At 45.4% G+C, this 25580-nt stretch overlaps 1 protein-coding gene and 1 long non-coding RNA gene across 2 annotated transcripts in view; both read left to right on the forward strand.

Annotated features, from left to right (window-relative positions):
- Window positions 1-6442: 6442 nt before the first annotated feature.
- LOC142574455 (uncharacterized) lies at window positions 6443-23665 on the forward strand. Its single transcript, XM_075683525.1, has 8 exons — window positions 6443-6620; window positions 12415-12471; window positions 12547-12645; window positions 14200-14280; window positions 15004-15162; window positions 17209-17453; window positions 20451-20566; window positions 23662-23665. Exons 1-8 carry the CDS (start codon window positions 6443-6445, stop codon window positions 23663-23665), a joined length of 939 nt encoding a protein of 312 aa, XP_075539640.1.
- A 1671-nt stretch (window positions 23666-25336) lies between these two features.
- Window positions 25337-25580, forward strand: part of LOC142573912 (uncharacterized) — a 33342-nt gene continuing 33098 nt past the window's right edge. The window contains exon 1 of the long non-coding RNA XR_012826371.1: window positions 25337-25448. This is a non-coding gene — a long non-coding RNA (uncharacterized LOC142573912). The remainder of the gene's footprint in view (window positions 25449-25580) is intronic.

Consider the following 25580-nt stretch of genomic DNA (forward strand, 5'->3'; position numbering starts at 1 on the left):
GTTCTCATTTTTTTATGTCGATAACATGCCCGTGAGGTGAAAATTTACCGTAATTTTACGTAAATTTTATGTTTATTTGGGCACAGTTGACGTTTTAGAATATCTGAAAAAATTATGGGAAAAACCGGCCTGTCCCAAGGTCTTGTTGGTGGATGCGAAATGAGACCGCATCTGCGAAAAGAAAAAGAAAGCTTGATACAAAAACAAAGACACGTGTGCATTTGAAATGTATAAAAAGCGGGATCGTATAAGGAAAATGTACTGCGAACAGGTGTCATAGAGGTAGAAAAAAAAATACAAAAAGAAAAGGTGGGACACAGGCAGTTTCTTGATCCAAAAAACCGGGGAAAATCTCCATGATTGTGAGCATTTAGACGGCTTTCAGATACAAGAAGCCGATGAAAAAAAAAAAGGAATTTACAGTTTCGTGAGATGGGAAAGGATGAAAGTGAAGGAAAGAGACAAAGAATGTAAAGAAGTACGTATTATAATATTAGAATAGCCGGACTAACATATGTCTGGGGATTATAAATCTGTGGATCAGGATCTATCGCGAGGATATATATATATATATATATATATATATATATATATATATATATATATATATATATATATATAAGGACGTATGAGCTTTGCCCTCTTCCTTCCATCGGGTAAAAACATTTTATAGAGTGATGGGATGATCGGTGTAGTGGCTGAATCAATAGGTTGAGAGATGATAGGTCGAGTGAGGGGACAGACGGTGAAAAAGAGAGAAATGTACCTGCACGAGCTCAATATCGGATCGAACATCATCTTTTAGATAACGAAAGGCTTACGCGCTGGAGTTATGACGAAGCACGGGAAGGCCGATAAATTTCAATGAGGGACGCAGGTGACGCTTTTTTTTTGCACTGCAAACGTTACTCTCAGGGGAGCGTTGGTTTTTCTAGGTGGCCTTACGGTCAGAGCGCCCAGGCCTTCCATGTTTTAGGAGGCTGGGAGCTAGGTGTCAGAGCGTGTGGTTGTATAGGATTGATGAGCGGTTGATTAGGGTAGTGCCGGGGCATGTTAAGAACCAGCTCTGGTTGTAGCTAAGAATACGAATGGTGCCTCCGAGACCGCAGAATGTTGCTGTCATATCGGAGGCAAAATCGGTTTCTGCTGCATACCTAGCCTGCCGTTGACATGAGTGCACAGTCTGATCGAGTTTACACGTTCTGTCATTGCAGGACGAATAAACACGCGCGCACACGCGCACACGCACGCACGCGTACGTTCACAGCACCGGGTGTGTTTAAAGGTTTTGATTCCCCTACCTTTTTGAGGCTGACTTCAAATGCGGTTGACGTATCTGGGATATCATTATCTTGTAACCACTTCCAGAAAAAGCGGCCCTTTCGTGTCATAAGGAGCAGCCACAAATATCGAAAGGGAATTCTCAACGAGACAATAAGCGTGAATTAATCACTGAGTAGGTAAAATGAGCGGTACTGGCCTAATTAGAGCCAATATATTCGAAAATAACCACATTGCACAATACGCCTGTAAAGGATGCACCGCCGTGGGCATAATTGTCTTGAGGCGAAACCGCCATACGGCACACTTTAGCGAAATGTAGTGGTTCGATTTGACTAAGAAGGGCTCGTGCGAGGCAATAGATTTAAAGGCAGCTCCGCCGGTGCCCACAGGAAGAGACAATTAGTGGCAGAGTAAGTAAATTTAACGATTCGGGCGTAATTAACGCCATTATTGTCGAAAAGTTACTACATTGCACCATAGAATGCACTATACCCGGGATCGGCTCAACTGGTCTCTTGGAAGTGTCAACCAAGCGTCGACACGAAAGACAAGGCCTATGTAATTGCGCGTGAAATACGGTCAGAATAATGAACACAAGAAATAGGCAGAAAGGGACAGAATAGGTAGATATAATCAACGTCTAATCATTGAATAATTTGAACCACCATGTATGTCGACGTTGTCTGCTGTAGCTTCGACACTTGGCTGGCACTTTTCTTTACCATACCCCATGTATAAAAAAAGGTGCGTTGCTTGTGCCTAAATTTTGCATACTGTATCGTCATACGACATAATTGCATCAAATTCAGATAATGATTTCCGTTCAAGGTCCAAGAAGGTTTGCCGACTAACACTAACCACGAACCGCGCATCTTTGTTTACTTTCTGGTGACTCGACTTCAGGAGGGGTGCATGTTTTGCAGCAGCTACGGCGACTAAATTGTTGGGTTTGACATCCCGATGCTGCACCGTGGGTTATGAGGAACGCCGTAGGGGAGAGCTCGGGATACATTTTGACAACCTGGGGATAGGTGCACGTGCGTGCGCCTAAATTTAAATACACGAGTGTCCTTTTTTTTATTTCAGCCCGCGATCGCGGTCGCAATAAAAACCCGCGAAGTGCGTGGGAGATACGAATGTGCTTTGAAGCGTTTAGTCTTCTTTGGGAACGAACCGCTTTTATTGTGAGTGCCTGATCGTTTTTGTTGGCCGGTCCCGAAGATAGCGCTGTATAACACAACGGTAACAATTCCACACTGTGTTAGCACCTCGCGGTGGTACCGCTGGTAAATGAAATGTTATCTCGATCGCCCATCGCGACAGCTAGCGTTTTTGAAGACGCTGTCGCTGAGACGCTACACCGACGGTCGTAGTGACCAGAGGCGGTCGCAGACGCTGCACGGTGTTCGGAAATGGCCCTTTCGGAAGTGGAGCTCGAAGTACCAGTTCGCTCCCGCGCATGATTAAGGCATGGTGGTAAGGGGAGCGCCACCCATAACACATATATTGTAACATAGGGCCACAAATAACCGCCTCCCAAAGCATGCTAAATGCATTTTTGGATAGAAAACGGGGTTGGTTTTTCGTTAATTTTTTAAAGATAAATTTGTTGCAGAAAGGTTGAAAATTGAGCTTGGTGCATTGAAACTTTTGGAAGAGCACCAAACGGTGGGACAAGAAAGACAACACATGGGCGCCGACTAAGCGTCACGTCGTTTAACGCTCCTGTAGAAGTTTCAGTAATTCGTTATTTGGTTTCTAACAGCTCCACGTTGGAAGTCAGCAAGGCGTTTGTACGGCTGTGGTGAGGAAATCTCATGTCTTGACGCTGCAACGCAGCCGGCGTGGGGACCGTCACTAATAATGTGTTTTAAAACATAATTATTATTGATTATAAAATAAAGTTACCTTGTGTATACTTGACTGGATTATACGGCAACTTCCTTGAGCATATTTTTTGGTTTGTTTAGCCTGTAACCCGCAACTGTTGCTTCTCACGTCGAATTTTTCCGTCTCCATGTTGGAGACCATATTTCAACTTGTACGGCTGCGGCAGTGCAAGCTGACGCATTGTCCAGCAACGCCGCTTGCGCGAGAGCCCCGAAGCGCCCGTATGATGAAGGCACCTTGACGAATCGTCGTAAGAACTGCGAGAAAGCGACGTAGCACTTCCGAATAACGTGAGCAGTCACTCAGGTAGCTGAGCAGTCTTTGAATAATCTGCTGCTTAGATTGGAATAGATCTGAAAATAGATTTAATGCAAAAGCCTTCTTAGTCCGAGTCAACTCAGTTTTTGTTAGCCGATGCCGAAGACCCAGCACAGTCTAAAATAGGTATATGAGGCAGTGAGTATACGCCGCTGTTGCACGAAGCTTGTCTGATGCAAACTCATGTAAGTGGCGCTGGGTATGAGCGGCTCTACGTAACTGTTCACTTAGGTGCTTTCTCGTTTTTGATTACAACGTAATAGGGACTGACGCGTACACCAAGCCTCAATAGCGAAAATTGCATGCCCCACCTGTCCAGTTTCGCGGTAGTCGCACGCTTCAGCCCGCCGCGCAGTGCAGTGGAAAAGCCTCAGCAGAGGACTTGGACCTTAATGTTCGCGAAATGCCTGACGCGAGGCAATTATGCATAGAGTGTCCATTATGCAAAAAAGAAGTGAGGCGTGCAGACGGGACACAAGAGTAGAGAAGTGGACAACACGAACGCCGACTATCAACTGAAGGGAGCACTGAGGCGAAAAAAGAAAGAAGTCACAAACTTTATGGGGGAGGATTAAAGTTCACCAAGGAATTTCCTCAGCGACGCGTAATTCAATTTCTTGACATTTCCTTGATCTTCGAACAAAATCATGTTTGTTGGCAGTACTCCCCAAGATCTTCGAAGCCGTTGCTAAACTTTCAATCCAAGCATTCCAAAGTAGTAAAAAACGGAATTGCCATGTCGTGCCTTAAGTCTTCCCACACCAAATCCTGCATGCACAAAATGAGCGCCAGTTTTAATGCGCAGGTCCGGCGCCTATTAGAAGCAGGTTATCCTAGTGTAGTGGTGCCCACTGTGGCTGAGCGCCTAAAGAAGTCGGTTTCGAGAGGGATGGACGTGATTATAGAAAACAGTAATAGCAAAAAAAGAGTAGTGGCTATTCCGTATATTCATTCAGTGTCGCACAGGCTTAAAAAAGTTGCAAGTAGATATGGTGTTAATGTTGCTTTCACTGCTCCCAATAAGCTAGGTAAGATATGCGCTGCCGTACAGAATAAAAAGGAGCGGGTAAAAGGCAAAAAACGAACAGATATTTGACCAGTGAAACACAATAAGAACAACCGTTTTACCGACTGTCGTATGGGTGTGTTTTATAAAATTCCCCTTAACTGTGGCCAGTTCTACGTAGGGCAAACGGGACGGTGTATCAATCAGAGGCTAATGGAACATAAAAGGTCGTTAACCGGTGGATCGCCTTCTAATCTTTCGCTACATTGCCGAGATTGTAACTGCACGCCTGAGTTAGATGAATGCGCGATATTGTACAGGCATAAGAATGAAGATACGCGTCTTATGGTAGAGGCATGGCATTTCTATAATGGTGGAAGTGCGTGCGTGAGTCAGCCTTCGATTACTTTACATAAGGGAGAGATTAAGTGCCTTAACAGTTATCTCTCACGTAGACCGGCACGTGTAACCGACTGACACGTGGTGTTACCTTTCCTGAGCATGCGCAGATGAGTTTTGTGTCTTCTTTCTTTTTTGAGCCTCACTTTGCATAATCAATCCTTACCAACTAGCTCAGCTTTCTATCGTTCTATGCATAGAGTGGTTTTGGGATTCGAGGCCATTCCAAAAGGCCCATCTAATGGAGCGGGTAGCGAAAAGTACTTTAAATAACACACCAAACGCTACTAAAAACGAGAGCTTGCCAAATCGCTTATTACAATACAGAAGCCTTCCAATCTCCCCCTTCCCCCAAGAAAAGAAGAACATAATAGTAGTTTGTACAGTTTTCTTTATTGCATTTCACCCTATTAACATTTGGACTTTCAAAAACAAAACAGCCGGCAACCACGGCCATGCCCGCACACCCTGCACGACACTGCTAGAGTGTAACACTGCTATCGCTCGGAACTTCGCACGCAAGGCGGAGATTGACCGCCGTTTGAAATCTTACCGCCCCCCCCCCTCTCTCTCTCTCTCTCTCTCTCTCTCTCTCTCTCTCTCTCTCATAATTACTGCGCTCCACACCTTTTCTGCAATGGCTGTTTAATGAGATTGGGATGGCTCATTATCCGGTTTTGGTGAAGGGGTAGAGGAGAAGAAGAAAAACTGGGCCGCGGTCACAGGGCTACAGTCTGTGTACAATCGAGGCCGCTAACCCTGACGAATGCCAAGAGGGAGTCGAACATAGAACGATGGTTGCGAGCCGCTGGTCGGGTCTACCTCTCGTAGTCCTTCAGTCAATGCAAGTGAACACTTCTAGAAAGCTATTTGCTTTATAAAGGAGTCGCGCGCTTGTGTAGATAGGCATACAGTCGATCGCCTCCACAACTAACACCTTTACAACGAAATGACCTGTATAACGAAGGAATAATTCTGTCCCAATTCTATTGTGAGCTGTGGGGTGCGCGACTTTTGCAACGAAGGGAACTGTATAACGAATGGTTTCTGAGGATCCAAGCACTTCGTTATTGTTTCATTGCGTAATTCCGTAGGGGACAGAGCCATTAACTAGCACATCTGCAGCGGTGTTATAAGCCGATTCGCCGTTTACGTGTTGTCTCCAACGGTGCGAGCACCGCCATGGGAGGCGTCTGCCATCCTCCTCACCAGCAGCCGGCATAAGGGGGATAGGCAGACGAGAAGGGCTGTCCATTCCATGCGCTCAATCACAACATCCAAGCGTCTAAACCTTCACACGCTCCAATGCATAGTCGGCGTTTGGTGGCGAACGCGCCCCGCAACTAGGCTGCGCGAAGAGCACGTGCTTTTTGCACATGTATCGGCGGCCACAATCCTCCCATCAACCACCGACGGCAACGAACACGGGCGGAAGAGCCAAATGAGATCATTTGCTTCATAAGGGAAAAGTAGTGCACGCGGATCTCGACGAGCACTCAGAGTGCTGCTTGCACGACGCTGCGCAGTTTCTCGGAGAGCGTGCCCATGACTACGCTGGACACGGTGAGCAGCTCGGAGGACGAGTCGCAGGTGGGCCGGCTGCCCGCCTCGTTTTCGTGGCCTTGCACCGGCAACCAAGTGCTGGTGGCCATGGCCGCCGTCTTCCAGGGCCTGCTCATTATCGTTACGCTCACGGCCATCAACAAGTACGGCATCTTTGCCGGTGAGTCTGTCAGCGGGAACGGTGTTTTTTTTTTTCATTAAGAACGGCAGAACCATAAAATGTTCAGAACGCCTCGAACTCGCAAAACTTCAGACGTCCGGCGCCAGTGCGCTCGAACATTCTGCGACATTTCCAACACCTCAGGAAAAAAAAAAGAAAAAAAAATGCTCTTGAACAACACAGAAAAGACAGAAGAAAAAGGACACTGGTCGACAAAACAGGAAGGGCGCCCCAGTGTCCTTCCTGCATGTCCTGTCATTTGACAGCGAATTTTTTTCTTTTTTTTCTTTTTTCCCAAATACTGTTGGCCTTCTTGGCCGTAACAGGGTGGGTACAGAAGGTTTGCACGTAGCGTAAAAAATGTTAACACTTTACAAACGTAAATAGGACATGAAGCAATGAATGTTGGAAATACAATGCAAAACAAATAACGAAATACAAATACAATAGTTTGGCTAAGAAATACATGTTTCTAACATTGTGACAGGGATATAGGAGGCAGCATAAAAGAAAGACTATTGTATGTATTTCTAGAATAGTGTGACAATGTTTGCACGGCACCACTAATTTCACACTTCAATTTCATAAAAGTTTTTAACGCGTTCCTCAAAGATTTTAATGCTACTCGACTGCAAAACAGACGCCGGCAAACTGTTCCATTCCTTAATCGTTCGCGGAAAAAATGAATAAGCGTACATGTCCAGATAAGCTTTTGGAATTGAGAACATGCAATGATTGCTTGATCTGACGTTTCTAGCCTGCCTGGGAGCAAGATAGGGTGTGGTTTCAATATTGAAGTGGCCTTTTGATAACAAAAAAAAAAGAAATTTAAGTCTAGCTAACTTCCGCCGTTGAGCCAGTGGAGGCAAATCAAGCAACCGAAGCATTTCGGAAACAGAGTCAGTACGATAATACCGGGAAAGAATGAACCTTGCAGATTTTCTCTGTATCTTCTCAATGCGGTTTATTAATCCAGATTGAAACGGATCCCAAATGACACTGGCATACTCTAACGTTGGTCTAATGTAAGTTAAATATGCAGGTAGTTTGACGGGTGTCGTTGCTAGCTTTAATTTTCGGGCGAAGGAACCATAACTTTTTTTCTGCAGCTCCACAAATTCTGTCTATGTGTGATTTCCAAATTAAGTCTTTCGAAATTGTTAAACCTAGGTATTTTATCGTTTCAGCTTCGGTTAGAATTGTTGAGTTCATCTCATAATTACACTCAATAACATGCTTTGTTTTATTTGTAACTCTGAGCATGACTGATTTAGATTCGTTAATTTTCATTTTATTTTTTGCGGCCCAGACTTCTACAGCTTTAAGGGCTTGACTAAGTGACGCCTGATCGTTTTGGTTATTGATTTCACGATATAATAAACAATCGTCTGCAAATAACCGGATGATTATGTCGTTACTTATGTTATGAGCAATATCATTTATGTAAACTAGAAAAAGAAGTGGTCCTAAAACGGATCCCTGTGGAACGCCTGAGGTTATTTTTAATTGGTTAGATTTGTTACCATTTATTTCAACGTATTGTGTCCGATCGGTAAGATATGAGCGAATCCACATAACAACATCATAATTTATATTCATTTCCATCAGTTTTTTAATTAATTCATTGCGTACGACCAGATCGAAAGCCTTCGAGTAATCTAAAAATATAGCGTCGACCTGCTTTCTATTGTTCAAGGACGCTGAAAAATCGTTGATCGTTTCTATCAACTGTGTGACAGTCGAAAGGTGCTGTCGAAACCCGTGCTGATTGGGGAAAAAAGCTTTCTTGTCTTCAAGGTAGGCGTAGATGGACTTTGAAGCTATGTGTTCAAGTAGCTTGCAGCATACACACGTGAGTGAAATTGGCCGATAGTTTCCAATATGTTGCCGTTCACCAGACTTGTGAACCGGAACCACTTTTGCGACCAGCCAGTCATCTGGGACCCGTTTTTGTTTCAGCGAAGAATTAAAAATGGTCTCTAGATAGTGAGCTACCCATTCCGCATATCTGCGCAGAAAGGCATTTGGTATGCCGTCTGGACCTACAGATTTCTTATCGTTAATTTTAAGCAAAAGAGCTACAATGCCTTCATGCGAAACCTGAATATTAGGCATTGGTGATGTGTACGGGGATTCTAGAGAGAGGGGAGAAAGACCATCTGCAGAAGTGTCAGTAAAGACAGATTGAAAAAAAATCATTAAAACATACTGCCATACGCGAGCTGTCCGACACAAGTTCGTCATTAGCGACAATGACACTTGGACCTTCGTTATTACGCGACAAATGGCGCCAAAAACGGTGCGGATCGCGCTTCATAAAATTAGTTAATGTCACGTCATAGTAATTTGTTTTAGCAGCAGCCATATTTGTGCGCAATATAGAGCTTAGCGCCGAAATTTTATTATGATCTTTGTTTGACTTCTGTCTCTCACGGCTAATTTCCCGCTTTAAATGTATAATTTCGCGGGTTATTCACGGGTTCCGTTTATTTATTTTCTTCTTCCGAGTTGGCACAAATCTGTTTACGCAGTAAAAAACAATATCTTTAAACGCAATCCACATCGCATTGAGGTCATCCGTCGAAGTGAATTCATCAAAACACAGTGAAAGATGATCAATAATGCTTGTGTCATCGGCTCTATCGAAGCACAGAACATGCGTAGTAATACCAGCCTTCGGGTATACAGCGGTAGACTTTATCTCCACATAAACTAGCCTATGATCCGAGAGGCCGGTTTCAACCGATACGTCGTAGTCTTCAAATCGCCCGTCTAGGAACACCAAGTCTAATACAGATCTTGATTTCCAAACTACGCGTGTGCACTCATGAACTACCTGTTGTAAATCCTTACTGAAAGCTATTTCTAGAAGTAGTTCACAATGGGCATCTTCGCGAGGCTGAGCGCTAAGCGTGGACCAATCAATCACTGGCAAGTTGAAATCCCCAGCAATAATTATGCGACAGCTGCGCTTTTTAAAGCTTTCTAAGTAAAGCTGCATATCTTCAAGATAGGAAATGGACAATTTAGGCGGTCTATAAACAGTTCCAAGAATTATCCTTGTTTTATCTAGCTTAATTTCACACCAGATGCTTTCATGTGTTGGAATGTCAGTAATTTGCACACAGTCAATATCGGCCTTGAATACAATAGCAACTCCGCCCCCACGAGCATCGCGGTCTCTTCGTATGATTTTGTAATTAGGTGGTACGAGCTCTTGGTCTTGTATTTCGGGCCGCAGCCATGTTTCAGTTATTGTAAGCACATGGGGATCGTAATTAGCCAGGATACATTCTAAGTCTGCAATTTTGTTTACTAAACTTCTAGCGTTCAAATTGATCAAGCGGAAGGCATTGGAATCACATTTTTTGTTCCGTCAGTCACCCGTACCAGCAGTAGGGCGTCTGTTAGAATACGGAACCTTCACACGGCTGCGCTTTGATCGATCCCACGTGTGCACGTCAGAGTCCGCGTGCAGTTTGTCGCAATTCAAGCGCACGCGATGCCCGTCCTCACTTTCTTGTTTCGCGGAATCCCAGAGCATGTTACGCTTCGCCAGCGTTTCTTTCGAAAAATCATCAGAAATGGAGACGCCGCTGCTCTTCAGCTTCCTGCATTGTCTGCATTGGGGGGGGGGGGGCACTCCCGGGCTTTCCCAAATGTGGCTGCTGCTGTTGTCTCGCCGAGTAGCTCACACACATAAAAAAAAGTTTAAAAATTAATTACGTGCCTAAAGTTGCGATCGAACCTCGGTCCACCAGCACAGCAGCGCGATGCTCTAACCACTAGACCACAATACATTTTATTTCCTGCATTGCCATTAAAGCACAATCGCACGATTATTTCTATCACACCAACGCCAACTGGCTCTTCGAGATGACTGCCGCGTGTGTTACATTGCGTAGCACGGGTGCGGGAGAGCCACAAGCGTGCGCTCCGATTTCCTTTGCCCCAATGACGCAGAAATGAAATGGGTAAATTTATAGCGTTTGATTAACCGTTTTAGGAAAGCTTCGCTTCACGTGGGTACTCCCAAGATAATTCTTTTTAACAACTTTCTCAGTGTTTCTTTTTCTCCCGTAAAGCGCTGGATATGTCTCAATTATCTAAATTTCGACTTGCCCAGCTTTTTTTTGCACTAAGTACTGCTCGAACGTTGGTTGAACTGTACTGGGCGCATTCCGCAATATAACGCTGCACTGCTCCCTCGCGTGTGTTCTGTGTATGCGGACCTGCGCTCGATGCATGGCAGAGGCTTGCCTCACTCGTTTCCTCTAGCAGCCAGGATTTGTCGCCCGCCTATTGTTAGTCAAAGCATAACAAATGTAGGCGAATATCGTTCCATTCCTCCATTTGAGAACGCACTGCAAAAGTTGTCGCTTAGAACTACAAAGTCGGAACGACTCCGAAGGCGACAAATCGCAACTTGTCCGGCCACAATCCGAGCGGGAATTTTTCTATTAATTAACCACGAAAATGCAAAAGACCTGTTATGTGGTGTATATACGCCGAGTAAACTTTAGCGAGGTATTCAGATCGAAATGTAAGGGCAGGCAAATAACACCTCTCTCTCTCTCTCTTCCTTTTTTTTTGTTTGTTCAGGACCTGCTTCTGTTGACAATGGTAAGTCGCAATATGCACAAAATGATAGCGTGCGGTGCTGCAATAGCGGGTGGGCTTTGACATCATCGAGGCCGCCATAGTGGTGCACAGCCAGCGTAAGTGCTATCTCGGTCAGTTTGTTTATTGCAACGGCATGAAAGCTACCGCATGCGGAACGTCACATGAATATTTCCTATAGAAACCCAGCGCTTGCCAGGAGGCACGATGGCAGTTTGAGTGTCTAACAAGAAATTTGCGCACTCCGTCCGGCAGGGAGGCCACGAAGATGACGCGACATATTTAACGATAACAGACACACGCCTGTATCGACGTTTGCATTAGCCCAATGCATCCAACCAAGCTCTGCTCATGGACACAATGGCTCTGAGGTGCGCCTGCGCTCCAACGTTCGAAAGCGTTCTAGAACGTAGGAACGCATGCTCTAGCATGTTTTAGAACGAAGCTATAGATACACACCTGCCGTGTGTGGCGTAGTGGATTTGCCTTTGCGCGGCGTAGCCAGATGTCGCGAGATCGAATCCCGGCCGCGGCGGCCACATTTCGATGGGGGCGAAAACGTCCGTGTACCGTGCATTGGGTGCACGTTAAAAATATCCCGGATGGTCAAAATTCTTTCGGAGTCCGCCCACTACGGCGTACCTCGCGATCATATATCGGGGTTCTGGCACGAGATATCCCAGATATTTTTTTAAAGCTAGATACGTGTACCTCAAGATGAGCGGTGAATTGGCTGGTGCAAAATCACAGCATGTGTGCTACTGTAAACTGGATCCTCCGCTCGCTGGGCTGTGTGTTACGGCCCTGTGGTTGGCGTTGCACGCTGGTTCAGCGCTGATTATACAAACGATACAAGTACAAAAAGGAAAGAAAGAAAGAATCCTTGTAAGTCATTGTATGCTTTATTTCACTTTTGGTTGCGAATAACTAGCGGAATGTAACTCGTAAGTTAGCAGTTGATATACAACACATCGTGTCCATGACGTGTTTCCGGCTTCTGAAATAGCTTCCAACGCCTGTAGCCAGCAGAAGCATAGCCTTAGAGATCTCGTTTTATTACTCAAAGGGAGTCGTCGTCGGGGCGTAAAATAGGACATCGCCTACAACTACCCAATAATAAAAAAACAAGGTTACGAAAGGACAAGCCAAAATAAGGTTTATTTCTCCTCGACAGATATAGAACCTGCGAAGTATTACGAGAAAGCCGACATCCTGCAGCCAGAGAGAAACGGTGAGTAACGAGCTTGGTTAGCCAAGACCGTTGTGTGTGTCGGTTTTTTCTTACAGCGTCTTTGCCAAATTTCAGCGGTTGACGACTACGGCAGTGCCTCCGGCATTCCAGATCCAGACAGGCGGAGCCCGAAGTCGACGACAACGTTCGACGACTTGGCTGTCCTCGCCTCAGGTGCACACTCATGAAAGTTGTCTAGACTAATAAATGCGGTATCAAGGAACCTATAAATATCGGAACATCAATGATCAACTAATTAAACAATACTCACCGACTAACCTTCAATTTATTGCTTAAGGGCACGTGTTGCAATCGCAGAAAATGAAGCTGGTCAACGTTAAATACGTGTACTCCCCTGAGCAAAAGCATACGAACCATGGATTTCGCGATAAATCAGATTTCCTTCTCCGCCTATGAATGTAAAAGGAAGTTAACCGCAGGAAAAACAAAAAAGGGCAGGGTGGACACACATATTCACCGTGCCTTAGTTCTTTTTCTTCTGCGGTGGACATAGCTTCACCATGTCATCTTTTCTCTCCTCCGCTTTCTCTGCGCTTAACTTCTCTTTAGTAGAGGCGTACCTACAAGTCCATATCGCTACTTATGAATGTAACTTAAAATTGGGGGCTGCACTTAAACTTGGCATTGCGAACTTTCCGCTGTACTTGTCAATTTCAGTTGGTGCGTCTAAAGAACGAATAAATTCAATTTTTTTTTCACCGAGCCTGTAGTCCGTGCACTTTTGCGTGTACGGGCGCTCACTTGCGAATTCAGAAAGTACCACAATTCTCTATGAGGAAGTGCATTACACTCGGTGGCTTCCTGAGAGTCCGGCGCAAGCTCGCCTCACAAAACCGCACGGCACGGGCCCGCCTGTGCCTCCCCGCTCCAAAACATAGTTGTCAAGATACAGTTTGATATTGAAGTAAGTTCGCCCCCTCACTTAGACGTCGCTGAAAGAAGCGAAAGCAACTGGCTAGCGCAATTGTAGAAGCCCTACAGTGATGTATTTGCCATTGCGTTCCTAACTTGTCATCAACTGTTCCAAGTAGATTTAAAGTAAGTTCCAAGTAGGCTTATGCTGCAATCCGCAACCAAGGCCTCGTTTGTGAATTGCACTCGAAATTTCACCGCCAATTTTGCGAGGCATATTTGAACGTTGATGCTACTCTGAGGATTTCTACCGTAAGCGGACACGCCTGAACACTGATCGGCTTCAGTTCCGCATTCATTACATTGGACCAAAAGGATACTTCTGGTTAATTAGCAAATATTAGATTAGCGATTAGTTAACCCTGTAATGCCCAAAATATTATTTATGCTCCGCTCTGTTGTTACCTCAAAATCTGATTTAAGTACGGGAAGCGTAATCACTATTCTGTAGTATAGCGCTTTTACTTCGCCGGAGCGAAATGTTATTTGTTAATAGCACAGCAATCCATTGAATCATTAATTAATTACTGTACTAGTTGATTTTTGTACAAATATAATCTTCATGGTCATATGTAAAGGGGATGAAGTTATAATTTTCTTTGATTTGGTACAGTGTTTGAGTTTTACAGGATTAATCAGTGACTGTAACTCACACTTAATGTCTGTCGGCGCGAATAACGTGTTGCCAAAAAAAACCTATTATTAATGGTTATGACCCTTACTTTCGTTGCTAAGAATCTTCGTAAGTCTTTTGAAATGATCCCAGTCCCGTGACTAGGCTGTCTAATAATGCAGTTCCTAGCGGCCTGAGACGAGCTGCGGGCACGGGCCCCAAAGCCAACGGAAGCTCGCACACATGGTCTTCGACAATTGCAGGTATGAAGGTCTCTCCAAGGCAGTCTTCGTAGAAATGGTGCTTGATGACATTGACAAATGTCGTCGAAAACACATTATCATGGATCGATTGATTGACTGATTCCCAAAGCAGCAGAGCGGAAGTGAAGGACGCCGTAGGAAGGCTGCGTAATTACTTTTTGACCACGTGAGACTCCTGCACCCGAATCGTGGTATACACGAGCGTTCGTACGCTCTGCCTCTCTAACAAAATGCGGCTGCCACGACCGTGAGTCAAACCCGCGGTCATCAGTGATGCCCCATGAACACTGAATCACCACGGGGGACAGACACACTATGCGCGTTTTTATGCGAGAGCTAATTACGATGGGTAAAAATGCCACGAAGGAAAAGCAATTGAAGAAAAATACACACACACACACGCACACAAAAGCACGAGGCTGGTCGTCACCATTGCACACCGTGTGTCAGGACTTGTTTGTTCACTTATACTTTTATTTGACGTCGTATTTCAAGCAAGTGTCGTCAAAAAAATAAAGCGATATGATGTCTCTTTCACGCTCTGACGACGTTTCCATGTGTGCCACTTCTGGCGAGCTACATATAGATTTCTTACTCCTCTGCTTCAATCAATCAATCAATCAATCAATCAATCAATCAATCAATCAATCAATCAATCAATCAATCAATCAATCAATCAATCAATCAATCAATCAATCAATCAATCTATTCGACCTTCTCCAGACAGCGGCAACGGCAGCCGCGCTCTGATGTGCCTGTTCGCGGACACATTCGAGGGAGACTTCCCGACGCACCTGTGCACGCACCTGGTGTTCATGAACGCCGTGATCGACCTGCAGGCGCAGATCATCCGGCCAAACTCGGCCGAGCAGGGACGCGCCGGTATGCTGTGCCAACTACGTTAACCCTCTGGCTGGCAGTTGACATATTCTGCCTTGGCCTCTTCTTTCTCTTTGCTTTACCTATTTGCTTCAAGTAAAGAAAACAGCAAATATTCGTATAATTAAACATTACGAAGTTGTCGGCGTCTTCACGAAAGTCGTAAACTAGCCTTAAAGAGAAGGCGTTCTACGATAACTCAGAAAAAATTGGCAGGTATGCTACACGGCATATGCGTGTGACAACCGGCGGATCGAACTGAGTAGGGAATAGACGATATGCAAAACCTGCAAGTGCGCTTCACCACACACATACTTTGACGTAACTAAGATGGTGGACTTCGGGCTGAAGTCATAATTGAACTGTCATCATGCGGGAGGGTGATAGCATTCCTGCCGGAGTTCATTCCCCGCACCGTCAATCTTTAAAAAAAAAAAAAAAGCGTGTCTCATCTGTTAACGAGAAATGATGGGAATACGGCCATATTGGTTAGGGCAAGGTAGCTGCGTGAAAAATCTTGCTTACAGACTTTTGCATGTTTATTGTAGCACTGCAGCCGTCGTGGTGCCTTAGTGGCTATAGCGTGGCGCTGCTATAAGTGGAAGGTCGCGGGATCGACTCTCGGCCACGGATGCCACATTTCGATGGGGGCGAAATGCGAAAGCGCCCGTGTACCGTATATTGGGTGAACTTTAAACAGTTCCAAGTGGTCAAAATTATTCCGGCGTGCTTCATAATAAAATCGTGGTTTCGGCGCGTAAAATTTGAGAATTTAATCTAATTTTAATTGCAGCACTGCAGTAACATTTAGATTTAATTTAAATGAATGTGTACGGTGATTTTAACCCGACGAAGGCCTCATTATTCGCGGAAGCTCGAATACGAATACTAAAGAAATACCGGCTTGGAATCGTATAAAATTTCGAATCGAATGCTAAAATTCCAAACGCGTATTCTGCTTCCAAATGAAGAAAACGAAACACGGAGAGTACGATCGCGCGACTGGCCGCTCGAGGCACACTGCGTGTACGCGTGGGCTTCGCTTGGAGAAACACTCCTGTGTAGCACGTGTTCGGCAACAGAAAGCTGTGTGTCTCTCTGCAGTTTTATCATTGAAACTTTTCATCTGATTATAATGATTGAGAAGTTGAATAATTAGTCAAGACTTATCATGTAATTTGGCGGAATGAAAAAAATAATAATCTGAGTATCTCCAAGTGATGGCACACAACATTACCTCGGTTCGGTCCAGCTACGTGGCATTTGCATAATTTTAAATCTTGCTGCATGATAGTTGGTGCACGAAAGTTACCCACCCGCCTGTGAGTAACTTATATATTTACGAACTTTCGCTCAATCCTTCGTACCACGCACTATCATCGAGTGGAACGATTTACCCTCATACATAGCCATGGAAACTGACATAATCAAATTTAAGGAAACAATTTGCACTACTGTGACGTGCTGTTAAAAATGTTGTTTTCTTATTAAGTGTGTTTCCCTGATATTTTTTATGCTTTATGAGTTGTTGCTTGCTCCTGACGTTTTTATGTACGTTGCTTTTTTTTTTTTGTTTCTTGATTCAATATGATACGTACACTGCCTTGTTGAGCAGAAAAAAAAATCTCTTGTATATGTCTTTCTTTTTATGTATGCTCTACCTGAATGTACACTTGTGTATTTTTTTGGGCCTTTAGGGGTATTGTAAATAAATAAATAAATTGGATCGTGTACGCGAGATTTGTCTGCCGACGCATCCCTTGGTGGTGAAGCTGCACAGAAACCTTAATCGAGGGTAGTAATGAAACAAAACAGATTCACTGCGCTCGCAGTATTCATTACACGTTCCTTTCCTCCCCACTTCATAGGAGCCAGCTACGCGGAAAAAAAATAATCAATAAGGGCCGTTGTAGCGTAAAAAGAAAAATATAAATTTTTAAACCAAAGAATCTCTGGGGTTGGCGTTGAAAACTATTTAATATATATATATATATCGTTTTCCCCCTCGCTCTTACCGCATTTATTCCGCACTTGTCGCCGCCGTCGCAGTGCTGCAGCGGTTCGTCAACCAGCGTCGCGAGCAGGAGGAGGGCGGCGGCTGCCACTTCCTGGTCTCCCTGTGGGAGGCCCGGGTGACGGACACGTACCGCGACCTGTTCACCGACTGGTCGCGGGGCACCCGCGCCGCCACGCTGGCCCTCGGCTGGCTCCAGCGCACGGGGCTCGACGGGCTCGCGCTGCTCAACCTCGCGCTCACCTCGGACAGCGGGCCGGACTTCCTCAACGTCCTCAAGGTGCGTCGAACGTCTGACCGGTCGACGCGTGCGGGTCGTCGCCGCGCTTTCGTTCGGAGGTTCGATGCGTCGCGGTGGCGCAGTGACGTTCTGCTGCCGAGTGCCGAAGTCGCGGCTTCGACTCCCGGCCGCGGCGACCGCATTCCGTTGGCGGCGGAACACAAAAGACGCGCGTGCGTACCGTGCTTTTGGTGCGTACTCGAATATATATATATATATATATATATATATATATATATATATATATATATATATATATATATATATATATATATATATATATATATATACTTGTTGGTCGGTCGCGAATACCGAACTAAAGGAACAGCGCCCCTAAAAAAAGTTATCCTTTGGCGCATATCTTGTCCCACAACAATAATCATTCTCTGTCTTGCTCGCTTTTACTTTCTTTAACGCCGCGAATACTTCCAAGTCACGAACGGCATGCGCGTTTTCAGCGTGACATAGCATTCTCGACAAGAAAGTAGCGAGCCCAGCGATTTGAAGGAAGGAAACGCAAGCAAGGCAGATGACGACTATAGTTGTGGGACAAATATACACTCTAGGGGGCGCAACTGTTTTAAGAATTAAGCGCACAGTGATTATAAAGTTATATTATGGGGTTTACGTGTTAAGAGCACGATCTGATTATGAGGGACGCCGTACTGGAGCGGTCGGGATTAATTTTGACCACCTGGGTATCTTTAACATGCAAACGATAAATGGTGAGGTGAGCGTTTTTCGCGTTCCGTTCCCATTAGAATGCGGCCGCCGTGATCGGGATCAGGATCGGTTGATTCAGAAGTACGTGCCTGTGCAAATGATGCCTGCACGAAGCTACGACGCGCGCGCGCGCGTCATATACTATGTGCAAGCATTTATGGGAAGCCATGCGCAGGTAGGGCATTTAGAGATTTCTCACTCCGCGTGTTTCGCAGTGCGTTTTTTTTTATCTGCATCGCTTTTTAATGAACATCTAGTCATATATCATCAATTCGACGGTCGGTTGCGCGTGCGGATGTAAAGGAAGATCTGATAAACCATTCTGAGATAAATTATGGGCCATACGTGCCGAGACTATACGATCTGATTATGAGGCACGCAGCAGTGACACGCCTGTAAGCGAAAGGTTACTCTATAGCTGCCATCGTCATCCTCCTCGGCCGCCTTCTGTACATGATGCGCTTCGGCGCGCGTGTTTCGTGCCTTGTGCTGCGAGCTGCAAGGTCAGAGGAAGGAAAATCAAGCTTCTTCTGCCACCGGTCCGAGCGGATCTCGGGCCTTTCGCTCGTTGACTCGCACATTGTTGTAGCGGACCTGACCTCGGCCCACATAGTTACGTCGAATAACGTAATATATGAGCACATTTGTCGTGTTTCCAAACCGGACGTGATATGTTTTGCTTATTAGCGCAATCGGCGGTGCGCTGTGGCCGATCACCGCAAAAATGTAATGCTCCACTCGCATAGCAGTACATAATGTCGCCGTCGCAGTGACTCTGAACGACGACAGGGGCACAACGCAAGTCACGGAACCAACTGTATTGGGCGAACCTGTGCCCAGCAAAACAACTAAATGTCAGCACAATGAACACGGCGAGCACATGTGCAGACGTCGATCGCCTAAATCTGATCTGTGGGTCAGGCACTTCGGATGCTATACGTGACTCGTCGACGGTCCCAGCATAAGAGCTGGTACCCGCGTGCCTTCGAGAAAGCACTATACATAATTCGCGTCGCGCATACAATCTCATTACGCAAGGTTCAGTGACAACAGACGACGGATCGAACCAGCGATAACGTTTGACAAATTTCCGATATATGAAGGCGCGTCTCGCCCTGAGCGATAACGTTTTAATAGATTGACTGCGGGAAACTTTCACCGAAAACAAACAATCTATACGCGTGTCAATGGGTTCAGACCTGAGACGTCATTCATGTAATATTTACTTCATACGTTGCGACATAAGCGTAAGAGACCTTTTGTATTACGTGGCTCGTATACATTCATATTTCATTCGTATGTGACACACCAATTTTCGGTCGCGAATGCGAGCAGTGTAGTAGAAGTGCCTTCTTTGTAGCGTTGCCTGCCTTGCGTGAAACTGGATATAGTCCGCGCAAACCGCTAAGCGTCAAGTTGGGTGATAGCTAAGTTTATCGACGTTAATTTGGATTATTATACATGAATTTTTTAGAGGGCGCAATCGGGAAACTACTGTAGATGCGGGGACACCATTGAGCACCTATTGTATGCCCGACCTCTGTACAACTTTTAACGCCTTTCTCTTCAGATAACTTTAAACCATCTAGACTCCATAATATTTTCCGTGTTAAGAATACTCCGGCCGGGGCTACACCCGTCGCTGGCGCAAGAAGCTATTTATGCGCTTGTGCAGTGCACCGCCCAGAGTGCGACCGTTTCTTTGTGCTCCAGCTGCGCATCCTTCTGCGCGTGCACGCAGTGGTCTCTCTCTCTCTCTCTTTCTTGCTTTCCTTGCACCCCAGTGTGGGGTAGCGAACCGGGAAATCGTGTGGCTATCTGCCCTGTCCTTTCCTGTTCTTTCATTTTCCTTTCCTGTCTTCGTGCGCGACGTCAGGGCCAAAAAATATAAGAGTAAGGGCCTTGTTAGTATGAATGCTGCTCTCTCTGTAGGTTACATCGTGTTTTGCCTATGTGCTAAAGATTTTGCGACTTGTCGAAGCGTTCTGCTATATGTTCACTGCCATCGTCTTTACGGGGTGCCCCAGCTAACTTTAGCCAAGTTGCTAAAAACACGCGGTACAATATATGATTATAAAACCTACGGTTCTCAGTCTTGGGTGGTCTGACTACCGAACACCGTAGCTTTTATAATCGTATCTTCCACCAAATGTTTCCTTCATTTTTTTTTGTCTTTAGACAGCTTGGCTAAGGTTGGCTGGGAAACACGCGCGAGTCGAGTGGCCAAGAGGCGCCGCAGTATTCAGACGACGCGTGCCGCGCTGGTTCCTGCAGGTGATGCGCGCCGTGATGGGCGCCGACGTGATCCTGGCGTTCGGCTTCTACCTTCCGGAGAGCTACCAGGGCAAAGAGGAGAAGCGACTCATCAACACGTTGCAGCAGATAGCTAAGTATGCGTTCAACGCTTCTAGCTACCCGCCGTGGTTGCTCAGTGGCTATGGTGTTGGGCTGCTGAGCACGAGGTCGCGGGATCGAATCCCGGCCACGGCGGCCGCATTTCGATGGGGGCGAAATGCGAAAAACACCCGTGTGCTTAGATTTAGGTGCACGTTAAAGAACCTCAGGTGGTCAAAATTTCCGGAGTCCTCCACTACGGCGTGCCTCATAATCAGAAAGTGGTTTTGGCACGTAAAACCCCAAAATATCATATACGCTTCTAGCTGCACGTGTTTTTCTTTCGCTGGCCATTATGCGATACAATACAATTTTATTGCCACCAAAAAGATGAAGGGAGCTGCGGTCAAAAGCTACCGTTAAGATCAGCTTGACAGGCGCCCGCAGTTACGCCCCCCGTACATTGAAATCGGCTATAGCAGCAAACGTGAGACACTTCACTTGATGTGGAAACACGTATCAATCAGATGGTAAGAAGACGAAGAAAAAAAAAAACTGAACAAGATGAGTAGATTGGCACCAAAACTTATGCGTGTCGAAAGAAGCAGAAGAGGCGTGGAGATTCGTTACTCAAGTTAAATTGTTTATTTGCGTAAAGAAAAAAAAATTGCCGACGATCACGTTACTTCCTAATGCGAAATTTGAGCGCAGCAAATAAGCTGTTTCACCTTTTCGATAGATTGAGGCAAAGAAATCGAGCAACACATGTATGCGCTATCACAGAATTTTTTTTTAATTTTTCACACGTATTCCTTTAACAAAGACTCCACTAACAGTTCTTGACAGTCATGAAGGAAGCTTTGTGGTCGGACAAATAGACTGATATATGTTCGACTTGGTACACCAATGCTTGATTCTCAAAGACGAGATGTATACAAGTGCCTCGCGAGGTTGTCACAGCCGTGGGACGCGTTACGAGCGAGAGGAACGGGATGTTCTCCCGCATAAGTGTTAGGAAATTGCTGTTTGTCTTTATGTCAAGCCGCCACCGATCTGGCTCTCTGATTGCCACCGCACAGGGCGAACGGCAGCGGCAATTTCGGCTCGGGCGGTGCACATATACAGATCCGCCGCCACCGATCTGGCTCTCTGATTGCCACCGCACAGGGGTTGGTTGCATTGGAGGAGGAGCGAAGAAAGGAATTAAGTTCGAGCCGGCGCTTTGACAACCGGAGACTCGCAGGAAGAGGGGGGAGGGGGGCAGCGTGTACACCCAGCGGCAAACGATGGGGGCAGAAGCGCGCGCAGCAAGCGGACAACACGATAAAGGGAGGAGGGAAGAGATAGCAGCGACTGACTGATGCCGCTGACGCCGATAGTGAGTCAACCCCAGCTGCGGAGTTGGTTTCAGGGACAACGAATAACCGGCGTGTCGGCAACTGAAGAGCACCCTATCCGCCACACAAGAACAGGGGGGGGGGACCCTTTCCTCCTCTTTCTGCATGGCGGCGACGGTGTTCTATGCAGTCACGTTATCTTGACTCTCTAGCGGCGTCAGCGGCATCCAGCGGTATCAGTCGGTCGCTGCTAGCGCTGGGGGGATGAAAGGGGTGCGGAGCTGGTTACGAGGCCGACGACGACGCCGACGCGAAACCCAGGAACGGACGCCAAAGAGCTGCGCTCTGAAATGAATTCTATGGTTCCGTTGTGTAGTTCTTGAAATATCAGTTCCAGTTATATTGTATTCATTGATACCTTGGGTGGTGGTGGACGCTACGGCTGGCTACAAAAGGCGCCCACAAACCTACACCTACGCTTGCACTTCGGCAGCGGTGCGCATTGAGCGCGCAGCTAAAAGATATCGGCTCTTGAAGGTGAGACGCGCCAATTTCTATTCGTGTTTCTCGAGCGTTACACGTGTGCACGGCTGCCGAACAAGAACTGCCCTGTCCAAATGGTCCGAGTTGTGTGAGAGTCTTTTTTTTTTTTGCCGGATACTGGTTAGATAGGTGCATATAATGACTAAGAAATTAGTTGATGATCTGCGGAGTGGATTGACCGTTGAGCCACGTGAAATCATGGAAGCTTTGAATGACCTCAAAGGACTGAGGCATGATATAAACTGACCCGAGAGGAGTTGCGTGAAGTGCGGCGCAACAACCAAGACCTGAAGTTGCAAAATGCTAAACGCGTAGACTGGAAGATGTGGAGCGATACCAGCGATCAAACAATCCAGAAATCAAAGGAATACCTCATGTCAGTGACCTAATGCCAGTGGTGACGAAAATTGGGAAACTTGTAAAAGGAAAATATTGAAGAATGTGATATAGACGTTTGCCACAGGGAGTCCCCACTGCTAGGCATAATGACTCCAACATTATCGTTCGTTTTATTCGTCGTGCAAAGAGGAATGTCATTCTCGCTAAAGCGAAGAAAGCAAGAATTGACACTAAAATGCTAGGATATGACAAATATCATCCCGTATTCATCAATGAACACTTTACGAAAGAGGGCAAGCAATTGCTCGGGGTTACCATTAGGAAGAAAAGAGTTATTGACTGGAAATTTGTGTGGACAGCCGGTGGCAACATTTTCGCTAGACGAAATGAAACGTCACCGGTTTTTCGTCTAATCTGTTTGGACGATGTTAATAAAATGGTCGAATGAATGCTTCGTTTCTTCTTCAACACATGTGCGTGTACGAAAACCACCATACATGGCTAGTCCCGGGTATAGCTCTTGTGCATATCATGATTATTATTCATTTAGTCCTTCAGTTTCCAATTTAAATCCTAATAACTTTATGTCAATTATGCATTTAAACATACGAAGTATTAGAAACAAAAGCGATAAACTACATGAATTTCTTGGAATATTGAAGTCTAAATTCGATATGTTGGTTTTTACTGAGACATGGCTAACACAGTGTGAAAATCCACCCAATTTGGTGAGTGCATATACCAAGGCATAACACGAAGTAGTGAGCGTGATGGTATCTATGTTCGAAAACATAACTAGTACGAGGTCATTTCAAATCTTACCATTACTAATGAGCATGTAAAATGTCTTTCTGTACGTTTTAGATTGTTTTATGTACCTGAGGTATATAGGCCTCCTTGTGGTAATAAGACTTCATTTTTCGAATTCGTAGATGAACTACTAAATTACTTAAATAGCACTGGTTAAATGTTCCTTGTAATGAGTGACTTGAGCATTAACATGTTGGGAATGGATACTAATGGATGAACATAAAAACCTAATAAATACGTATGCCTGTGAAAATCTTATCAATTTAGCCACTCTTACTAGGACGGATAGTGCGACGTTGTTAGATGTCATCATGAACGCGCCTTGCCCAAATGTTTTTGCGGGTCTCCTGTCACTGGACTTAAGTGATCATCTTACCTACGTTTTGTAATCCCGGCCACGGCGGCCGCATTTCGATGGGGGCGAAATGCGAAAACACCCGTGTGCTTAGATTTAGGTGCACGTTAAAGAACCCCAGGTGGTCAGAATTTCCGGAGTCCTCCACTACGGCGTGCCTCATAATCAGAAAGTGGTTTTGGCACGTAAAACCCCAAATATTATTATTATTACCCACGTTTTGTTTCTTACCGATGACGAAAGATAAAAGTATAAAAACGGGTGCGAGTTCATATCGGGATTTCAGCCCAAATTCTTTTGCACTTTTCCGCTTTCTTATCGGGAAGACAAACTGGGAGCCGATAATAATACAAAGCGATGTAAATCAAGCATATAAAAATTTTTTTTTGTGCCAGTTTCATGCAATGCTACGAGCTGGCCTTTCCTATAAAGATTAGAAATAAGCCAAGTTCCAAGAATAAGATTAGGAAACCGAGGATCACACGCCTACCTTTAAATAATATTGCGGTCAAAAATAACATGTATCATTCTTTCGTTAAGACACGTGATCTGCAGAAATTTGCTGAATTAAAAAAATACCGCAACAAGTTTAATGCAGAACTCAAACATGCAAAAATACAGTGCTATGAGAATTTATTCTCTGGTATATCAGACGACAAAAGAAAGTTTTGGCAGGCAATTAACAATCTCGCTCAAAGAAAGAATGTTGCCGCGCCAATACTTGTATCTTCGACTCAAGGTATCCTTAACGACGTGCAAGCTGCTACTTTACTAAACTGTCAGTTCATCCGTAGCGGAGGTACACACCTCCTGTTCACAAAGAACACACAAGTTCGTATACCCATAAAAAAGCGCTACTATTAATTCCAGTTTATTGTCGCCAACTACGGAGTACGAATTGACAGATATTATACGCAACCTAAATACCGCTCTGCACCACGTGACTAGGCGAGAGTTTAATGGAATATGTCACTTCACAGTGTCACTGCGTACCTTGTCGTGATACCGCTCGAAGAATTCATTGGGAATCTATTTAGTACTGGTGCACTTATTGTTCACACTTAACAGCAATGCACTCCCACCTTCTCCTGCAAAAGAAAAAAGAAAGAACCGTAACCGCAGTGTATCCGAGGTTCAACTCAAGTACGTAACTTCAGAATAAAGACTCTTCAGAGTAAAAGATTCTGCAGTTAATGCTGGTCAAGTAGTTGGGCTAATTCACCTCTTTACTTTATTTCAGCCTGTCTGTATGGTTTCGAAATCGCCGTTCCGGGACGTTTTCTAGCATGCCGTTTACCATTATTCACTGTAGGCCACTCGGATCAGGTATCGCGCTAGCTTTGTTGCATTCTCTTTTAGTAAATTTCAGGCTAGGCCACTAGCCGTAGTCTCGCAATGTATGCTTCTCATTTTTCTTTGAATTTCAAAATTCGCAGCCAGGTGAACTTCACGGTGTTCGAAACGCACGACCCGCGGCCAGTTTCGTGCAAGGTGTTCGTGCCGAACGCCTACAACAAGCGCAACGACGACCCCGACGCTCCCGACCACACGATAGTACGTCATGTACTTTCCTGGCTGCGCAGAGTGCGTCATTTCGCGTTTTACTGCGTGGACAGGGCAAGATTAGGATAAATACAGCCATTCTTATCTTGCTTCAGCGCCCCCCCCCCCCCCCCCGAAATATTT

This window comes from Dermacentor variabilis, chromosome 3 (assembly GCF_050947875.1).
Source record: "Dermacentor variabilis isolate Ectoservices chromosome 3, ASM5094787v1, whole genome shotgun sequence".
NCBI lineage: Eukaryota > Metazoa > Arthropoda > Arachnida > Ixodida > Ixodidae > Dermacentor > Dermacentor variabilis.